Below are 9,907 nucleotides of genomic sequence, written 5' to 3' on the forward strand. Positions count from 1 at the left end.
GTCCACCAGCTGCACTCTAGTCTCCTTCTTGCGCATTTCATCTCCGCCAGCTCCCTGGTAAACCAGGGGGCTGGGCGACTCCACGCAACAAGAGGGGACATTCGGGGCGATCGTGTCTATTGCCCTGGTCATCTCGCTATTATAGCGGTCAACCAAGGCATCGACAGGATCGTCAGCCTCCATGGCAGGCAGATCCCCAAGAGACCTCAGGAAACAATCAGGATCCATAAGCCTCCTGGGGCGGACCATCTTAATGGGTCCCCCACCCCTGCAGAAGTTTGAGGTCATGGTGAGTCTTAAACTGATCAGATAATGGTCAGACCATGACAATGGAAGAATAATTTGCTCTTCTACTCCGACCAAACCGTCGCTTGCAACAAAGACTAGATCGAGTGTATGTCCAGCTTGATGAGTGGAACCCGATATTACTTGGGACAGTTCCATGGTCGTCATGGCGGCCATGAACTCTTGTGCTGCACCTGTTAAGGTGGCCTCAGCTTCTTGCTTGCTTGCTTAGGATCTTTCCATTTTTTGCATATGAAAAAATGGTCTCCAATTGGAAACACACTAGTCAAGAAATAAACTGAGATATGAAAGGTTAGATAATCTTGCCTCAATCCAGGTGAATTTTCAGTTATTAAGTGTACAAAAGATGATAAAAAGAAAGCTCAAAACAAGCAAAAAGTGCTGGTAGGGATAGCTCAAAAATTGAGACTGATTAGATAAAGTCCCATGAATCAAAATTATATTAAATCGATCTTAGTTAACTCCTTTTATTTCTAGCCTTTTCTCAGTTTGGAATATCTAATTGTTACTATGGAAGAGATTGAATTCAAAAGATAATATAACTTCTTTGTTTTTATTGTTTCTTTTGTTTTCACCTTTAACCTTTTGACTTGATCTTTGTATACATTAAAGAATGGGGCGTGAGAACAAATTCTAAACCTCTTAGGGTTTATCAACGTGTTGCTTTGTTTTTCAGAAAACTAAAAATAGAAGGGAGAGTGGAGGGAGAAATAACATTAGCCAAGTCTCCATTAAAATCTGAACTCGGCGGCTTGAAGCTTGAAGGGAGAAATAGCCAGGTCCCCCTTAAAGCCTGAACTCAGCTGCTTGAGGCCTGAAGCAGTTTAGGAAAGAAGGGGGAGAAATAGCTGGGTCTCCCTTTTTAAAACCTGAACCCAGCCAGATTACTGAGGTTTAGGCTTCACTGTGATGAGGGTGATGAGGGGAAAGCCTGGATGGTGTGGGGCATGTGACAGGTGCCACAGAGGCATGTGTGAAGAGGTCCAAGGAGAAAGGGGAACCTCATAAGTTCCCCATTGCCACCGGTCGGTCAGATCTTCCTGGATCATTTGGTTGCCGGATTGAAAAACGTATTTTTTTTCTTGGCCAAATTTGGGAGGTTCCTGAAAAACGGGTCTGGGGGGTCCACCAAAATCTAGATACCAAAAACAAAACTGGGTTTAACCAAATTGCATACCCCTACTGATTAGTACTGTCCCTGCCAAATCGGAACAGTTGGATACTACAATACATGAAGAGCTTGTGATCCTGCTTATCCAAAACTCTGCTGGTTTGCCCATGTCACACATCTCAGTCCTCCCACTTGTCACTTCTCCCAATGTCAGAGCTCTGATGTGAGAGAAATGAAGGCTGCAGGCACAGAAATAACCTGCCTGTGCGAAATGCTCCAGTTAATTGGAAAACAGGCTTTCTGAACCATTTAGTAAATCCAATTTAATTAAATGTCATTTCAGACTGAGACTATTTTCATAAAATACACATTCTTCCATTTCTGAAGATGAGGCAGTGACTCAGTTTCAAGATTATATTTTTGTACCATAAGACACCACAGCTATTTCAAGAATTCTTTGTGTGATGAGGTGGAAATTGAGGAGTATTGAAAACCACAGTTTTAGCCCTGGGCTATATGAAATTACCACATATACTTTCTGATAAAATCTACAAAATTTTAGTAAATAAGTCAATCCCAAAACATGGGTCAATATAAGTTATGCACCTTAAATCTTTTTTAAAAAGGAACCACCGCCTTCTCTGAATCGAGTAGTAAAAGACAAGAACTTAGTGCCCTTCCACAAAGCCATATAACTCAGAATATCAAGGCAGATAATCCACAATATCTGCTTTGAACTGGTTTATCTGAATCCACACTGCCATATAATCCAGTTCAATGTGGATTTTATACAGCTGTGTGGAAAGGGCTTTAGTCTGTCCCAACCTGAAATAAGCAGCATTTCTACTCTTTCCACCGCAGTACTTCTGTCCTGAGTAGGTAGATGGTATTAGCACTCATAAAGATGATGTTAGCTCTTTCTCCTCTCCATGGTGTGATCCTCAACTTGTTTGTGGGGTATGTCAAAATTCATATTTTTGGTTCCAAAGTCCTGCTATCATCTTATACATAAGCTTGGCTTATACAAAAGCACCAAACCCAAAACAATTGATGTATATGTAGCAGCACATTGTTAGCTAGGGGTAGAATATTGTGTAGATATCAAAACTATCAAAATGTATCAGATCACTTTGGTACAGGGCTTGGAAAATTGCATTTTAAAGCAAAAGAATGCATATGCTCTGCACATTTTTGTTCTGATGAATTTGCTACCTTTTGGAAACAAACTCTACATAAGGTAAGGTTAAGGTTTTCCCCTGACGTTAAGTCCAGTCGTGACCGACTCTGGGGGTTGGTGCTCATCTCCATTTCTAAGCCGAAGAGCCGGCGTTGTCCGTAGACACCTCCAAGGTCATGTGGCCGGCATGACTGCATGGAGCGCCGTTACCTTCCCGCCAGAGCGGTACCTATTTATCTACTCACATTTGCATGTTTTCGAACTGCTAGGTTGACAGGAGCTGGGGCTAGCAGCAGGTGCTCACTCCGGTCCCGGGATTTGACCCTGGGACCTTTCGGTCTGCAAGTTCAGCAGCTCAGCGCTTTCAAACACTGCGCCACCACCAGGGGCCCTAAACTCTACATATGGTTCCTAAAATCAAGAAAAAAGCTTGAATGTTTTTAACTCTTCTTCAAATTCTATAGCTTATGAAAATCTGAAACCCAGCTCCAAGATCACAGTAGTTCCTCTGAAAGAGGTGTTCCATACTCTCATTGGCTATTTTAGAGTTACATGACATTGGAACGTTTCTTGTATGAGCAATGTGTTCACATTATTTAATGGTGTTTACAAGCAATCCGTTACCATTACATATACTTTTTAAATAGAAACTGGTTGCATGACTTTTCCTAGTACTTTTCACTTTTATGAAAACCTAGGAGTTGATTAAAAATGGAATAAAATCTGGCATTTTTATCATTTCCACAACCACCAGGACATACCTGAATTAAAAAGAAAACCCTTAAAACACAATAGATTTGTGATTTCAAAAGATAAATATTTGAGTATTATTTGCAATAACTTGCCAACTTGGGTGTCCAGTTAGGTGCCCATCTGGACTCCCAAGTGTTACTTTAAAATCCTTGTTATAAACTCTAAGGATTATATAGAACTGGGAGGGACATCATTGGAATCACTGTGTAAACATGTATAGGATTGTGGTGTCAGTTAATGGTCCCTGATATCTATTCGTTTTACATTTTTATATACTGTGCAGAGATGCTCATTTGAAAGCCTACATAACCCTTCCATAGGTCAATGTAATTTGGGATGAGGGAAAGATGCTGGAATCTCAGATAAGTGTGATTTTTGTAGAGCAGCAGATTGCACGTAGAATGGCATAGCTATTACAGTTTAGAGGCAAATTATATGTTTTGCCTCAGAAATTAATTTTTGTTTTCCCCCTTGTCTATTGATAATTATAATCTGTCACTTTTACTCCTACGTGTCTGAACATTTTAAATGCAGAGCTTGTAGCTGCTGCTAGAGGCAGTTGGAAATAGAGGGGAGGAGGGACCTTTCAGTTTTAAACTGTGACACATTTGCGTGGGCTCAGTGAAAAGGATCCATTTACAGAATTCAGAAAGATTTGCATTGCTTGGACAGCTTCCAGTGGAGGGCTCACCAAAATACACTATTACAACAATTACCCTGTCAAGAGCTTAGAAATGAAAATGGTGGTTGGAACAATGCAACCCTGTTTCTAACCTGGGCTGCATGGATGCAAATATATATAGAGAGCTAGATTTTGTCTTTTGCCAAAGCTCCAAAAGAAAGAAAAATATGTGAGAAGGGGGGAGAATGAACAGCTTTTATCTTTGGAGAATACCAGAAGCAGTCCTGACTCACACACTACAGTCTATGTCCAGCCATCTTCACTCTGCTTTCTTTTTAGTCACTTTTAGCTGCCAAACAGCTGAATGACAGGTCTGCTCCCTCCAGACAAGGGCTGCAGAATGTAAAGTGGAATCCACTGGTAGATCTCAATAGGATTTGCAATACATATGCAGACTGTTTGAGAAATCCTGGAAGAAAACAGGGTTGATTGTTTTTTGTGAGCTCAGTTCTCATGCTGAAAAACAAATCCCCAGTTCACATCAGGAATTTTGGAGCAGGCTCATATGGAAGGAGGCGATCTTTCAGGTATTTAGTTAAAATGGCTTTTTGTTTCAAATAATAGTATATCTCTTAAATTGGAAGCCTAGTCCCTATAGGTTTCCCTAGAAATGAGTTTTACTTGGGTCCATCTGGGCTTGCATCTAAGGTAAGCTAATCACAGGACTGAGTGCATCACAACTGTATGTATCTAATTTTAAATGAAATTAGATCCAAATTTACAATTTCTCAGTCTTTATGACCCATGGAAACTGTGTTGAATACTGATATCCACCCAACTTCTTCCAGTGGCAATTGATGAGTTAGGAAGACACACACCCATTAAAGGTTGAATATTCTTTAACCAAAATGGAACAGAAGTGTTTTGAACTCTGGATTCCCCCCCCCCCAATTTTTGCTAAACCTGTGTTTCCATATACAGTAGAGTCTCACTTATCCAACGTAAACGGGCCGGCAGAATGTTGGATAAGCGAATATGTTGGATAATAAGGAGAGATTAAGGAAAAGCCTATTAAACATTAAATTAGGTTATGATTTTACAAATTAAGCACCAAAACATCATGTTGTATAACAAATTTGAGAGAAAAAGTAGTTCAATACACAGTAATGCTATGTAGTAATTACTGTATTTACGAATTTAGCACCAAAATATCATGATATATTGAAAACATTGACTACAAAATGCATTGGATAATCCAGAACGTTGGATAAGCGAGTGTTGGATAAGTGAGACTCTACTGTACATCCATAATTTGATACCTTGGAGAGACAACCTAAATACAAATTCATGTACGTTTCATATATATCTTGTACACATAGCTTGACTGTAATTCTCTACCCAACTTTTAAAGAATTGTGTGCATGACACAATGTTTGTGTACACTGAACTGCCAGAAAGCAAAGGTGTCACTGTCTCAGTTGCCCATGAGCACAATTTTTGATTTTTGAGTATTTTTGATTTTGGAATTCGGGATAAGGGATGCGTAGTCTATATGAGCTCCAACAACTCAGTCTCAGTTTTCATCACCTTAAAATAGAAGGTGAATTTCTGAAATGAAATATCTCTTCAGCCTCTAGCTGTGGGAAGCACAGGCTGTCAGGAAGCCAGATCCAGCCTTATGAAAGGGGCTGGACAGTCATCCTGACTTAAGCCTGGCATGCAAGGAAGGGGGGAAGGAGGAGACAGGACTGGAGAGAACCACCAGTAAGACACCTGGCTTTTGTTTTGGGAACCGTTTTGGGCCCTGAAGGAGGGGTGTGGATGAGAGATTCATTAGGTATATAATCTACAACACCGAAGGCGCCATTAGAACTGGCTTTTTGTATTCTGGTAAAAAGATAATAAAGACTCCGGTGAGTTACACTGGGAGCTACTCTTAGTCCAAGATTTTCCTGAACCTGGCACAGGCAGTTCTGGTGAGGGCATCAAGCAAAGATGGTGGTGAGCCTCTATTCAGCTTCACTGTCTTTACTTTATTATCTTCATGCATTTTGAATGCTTTTTCAAGTAGTTAAGTTTTGTTGCAAGAAGTATTAAAGTGGGAGAAACTCTGCCAAATTCAGTCCTGCTGCATACCTTGCTGCAAACTATCATGATTTTGCAAGGATATCCCTGATTAATTCTGTTCCCACACATTTTCAGGTTCTTTTAAAATGTCTCAGATTCTCTCTCTTCCTTTCCATTTTCTCTTTTGTCCTTTGCTTGCTTTGATTGCTTCAAAGAGAGTTCAAGGTGCAAAAGAAATTTGTATTTAATTAGCTAAGCAGATGGGAAAACAAGGGAGATACTGTAATTTTGCTACTTTTCAGCAGGCTCAGCAAAATGCAACCTGCTGCAGCCACTTCTTGGGGCCCTTTCAGACAGGCCCTATATCCCAGGATCTGATCCCAGGTTTTTTGCTTTAAACTGGTTTATATGTGTCTGCACTGCCAGATAATCTGGGATAAACAGAAAACCTGGGATCAGAACCTGGGCTATAGGACTTGTCTGGAAGGACCCTCACTTGTATATTCTTCCTTATTGATAACTGGCCAGAATCGTGAACACACTCTGATGTTATTTGGCAATTTGTTGGAGAATATGGTGCTGAGACTTCACCCTTTCCTTGCTCCATGGGCACTGGAACTTATTTTACCATTTAGGTAGGACACAAGTGAGATGTCTTGTCATGGCCTTGAGAACATGTGTTTCTCCATAGAGAATGGTTCTGGCACTGGACCTTAGTGCAGCAAGAGGCAAGAGGTGACAATAGTAGTGGATGGCACTTTATGGGTACCTTCCAAACTATATTTTGATTTCAGTGCTTACAGAGGCATGGCCAATTTGGAGATTATTAAAAAGAGGTTCATGCATCCTTAAATTCAACTTTCAACCAAAAAAAGATGAAAGACACTTATGGGAAAGGCTTAGACTCTAACCAGAGCCCCATGCATAGCTTGCAAAGATAAGAGTTCTAGCTACGCTATCAAGGAATCCATCAATGGGAGATTCCTGACTGCATGGATAAACACTCAGTACATATCTGCTGTTTGTGCAAGGTCTCCATACAGGCACTTACTGTGTGTTCATAACAACTGGCTGCTGGACAGCCTTGTGACTTCTATTTTATTATAATGTACTACTCCACATTTTCAGTTTTACATTTTGTAACTTGATTATGTGTGGACTTGATTAAAATATTTTCTCTTGGAATATCTGGGTCCTCTTATGGAAGTTGATCATAGAGCACCCTGGAAGACCTAGATATTAAGAGAAGCCTTCTCTCAGTTTTTGTAAAAAAAGAAAGAAAGAAAGAAAGAAAGAAAGAAAGAAAGAAAGAAAGAAAGAAAGAAAGAAAGAGAGAGAGAGAAAGAAAAAAAAGTTTTCTTTTTCATTCATGGTTTCCCCCCTTTCACAGGGGGGACCCAAACTCCTGCAAAAGTGGAGACCCTACTATATTTATTTACTTTCAAATATTTATAAACCTCTGTAGATTCAAAGGGTACACAACAATAATCAATGAAAAAATATAACCAATACATAACATAAAAATAACTTTTTACATGTTGTTCTTTACATAGATTCTTTTGGCAAATAATTCTGATCTGAGGTTGTGCCAAAAGATTTGTCATAGAATCATCTAAAAGACGTAGTTTGTGTTGTCACTAAAAATATATTTTCTCAATTTTTCTTGTCTTCCTCATCAATTATCAGGAAGGATAAAGCATCGTCATATCGATATGCCTACTATCGAAGCCAAGGAGATGTCTCAGGTGCCAACAAGCCAGAGAAGAGATCCCAAAGAACTTTTAAGGAACACACTCACTCATCATAAACCACTGAAGAGAGAGGCTTTTCAGAGAAGTGGAACCTTGACTCTCTGTTGGGATTTGGAGCACATTTCTCCTTCCTTCTGGCCAATTATTTTTCAGAGATGGAGGAGAAATGCTTTTCTTATAAATGTTAATGTTGATTTTGTTCTCAGTTTATTTAACTACAAGTCTGTCTCCTCAGGAGCAAACCAATCGATCTACAACATTTATTATTTACTGCCACGTTAACACTTTTATTGTACAAAGCATGCAAAAGCCAGCACTCCCCCATTGCATGGAAGCATTGAGCGGGGGGGGGGGGGGGGGGCTTTCCTTGATGCTGCATTATTTTTGCATGTTATCAGTCTTAAATCCAAAGCATTATCTGCAAGTGTTGTATTTTAATGTGATTTATTTACATGAATGCAAGTGCTGTTAGTCCTCTCTGGAACACCATGATGTGCCATTTTAATCTCTAGAAGTCATTTCCTGTTTTGTTTTTGTTTTTGTCATTGGTTTTCTGATTAAATTGAAGAATAAACACATGTTTGAAAGGCTTTATTCATATCAGAACATACTGAAAGAGTCCTGTTAGTAAGCCAGGCGCAGTTAGATATGTTTAGCATCATGAGGATGGCATTTGTAACACTTTCTCCCTTTTCTCCTGAAGAATTCTTAAAAATGAGAGCATTACAGCTAATGCTCTAGGATAGAAAGGGGAGGTTTAGCGTTCCTCATGTTTTATACTTCATTTTCCATAACCTGCTACAACTGGCCACACTTGAACAACAGGGAGTTGGGTTGAACTGATGCAAGCTGAAATACAAAATACAGAGAGCCAAAAGGACCGCATTCTAGATCTGAAATGAAGAGAAAATACTTCTGGTGCAAAATACTAGTGTACCTGTATGTAACAGTATTCTGCCTTTTGCCTTCAGTTTACTAACTAGTTTCCATGCCCCTTGTCCAGCAGCATGAATGCATAGCCCTGTCAAAAGCTCAGCAATCACACCAATGGGTTATTTGGAATCAGGAGACCAAAGGTTAGCACTGTCATCCGAAGAATTACTGGCATGCTGGGCAGTTTTTCTGGCTCAGACTATGCATACATCTCTGGCAATTAATGAAGGTGAAATTTTGTGAATTCTGCATATGTCCTCCCCAGATATGCATATGAGCTGCTCACAGTCTAATTTCCGTGTCCCAGTTGAATTGGAGCATTTTTGCAAAAAGAAAAAAAAAGGGCAAGAAATGGAAGAACTGGAGTCAAGGATAGGAAGACACCACTACCTCCCTTTAGAAAAGCAAGTTGATGAAATCTCTTCCAGGCTGTTATCATTTTAAGGTTGAAGGTTAAATTACGTACATTTTCAGCAATTGGAAAGGGCTGTAATACATACATTGAAGCTTCATCAGTTTGGCTCCTTGCATCTGTAAGCAGAAAAATGACTAGACCAGACAGCTTGATAATTAAAATGACCTTTTGGCAATCTACTTTAAAAGGCATGCAGAGGGGGAAATAAAAAATGTTATGAATTTAAAATGTTCTTGGTTTAGGACTAGTGTTGCAGGTTTTTGTTTTTAATGTTTCAATGGAAAATTTCTAATCTGGTTTATAAAGAAGGTGTGTGTTGGTGTTAATTAAACATTTTAATTGATTTTTGTTATTGTTTTCTCAGTGCATATATGCTGTGTTAAATACAATGTCAGGTTAAAGATGTTAATTTGCTCTTGGAACACCAAATTAAAAAAATAAATGCTTTTGCTGCTTATATTTGTTATTCTTGTTGTTGTTATAAGAGCAAAAAAGAAAAGGGGAGGAAAAAAGTATCTAGTATATTTGAGACTGTTTTATTTTAAGCATGAGTTTTTAATTGATATATCAACTCACTTTTTCAGTTGTACTGATGGAGAGATATGAGAACAACAGGTAATCACAGCTATAAAGTAGGATAGAATAAGTTACCAAAAAAATTAGGCCATATTCTCTTCCCCACTGCTATATCTTAAACTTGTGTGCACCACAACTATCCTTTCACTTTCCAGTCTGGATGCCGCCTCCTACTTTCTTCTCCTTCAAGATATGA

The 9,907-nt window shown here is 39.3% G+C and overlaps 1 protein-coding gene across 1 annotated transcript in view; it reads left to right on the forward strand.

Annotated features, from left to right (window-relative positions):
- The window catches only part of bend5 (BEN domain containing 5), a 1,240,673-nt gene extending 1,231,081 nt beyond the window's left edge, over positions 1-9,592 (forward strand). The window contains exon 13 of the mRNA XM_062979625.1: positions 7,723-9,592. Within this exon, the coding sequence (XP_062835695.1) occupies positions 7,723-7,843 (121 nt within the window). The 3' untranslated portion in view covers positions 7,844-9,592. The remainder of the gene's footprint in view (positions 1-7,722) is intronic.
- The last annotated feature ends 315 nt before the right edge of the window (positions 9,593-9,907 follow it).

This window comes from Anolis carolinensis, chromosome 4, assembly GCF_035594765.1.
Source record: "Anolis carolinensis isolate JA03-04 chromosome 4, rAnoCar3.1.pri, whole genome shotgun sequence".
Lineage (NCBI taxonomy): Eukaryota > Metazoa > Chordata > Lepidosauria > Squamata > Dactyloidae > Anolis > Anolis carolinensis.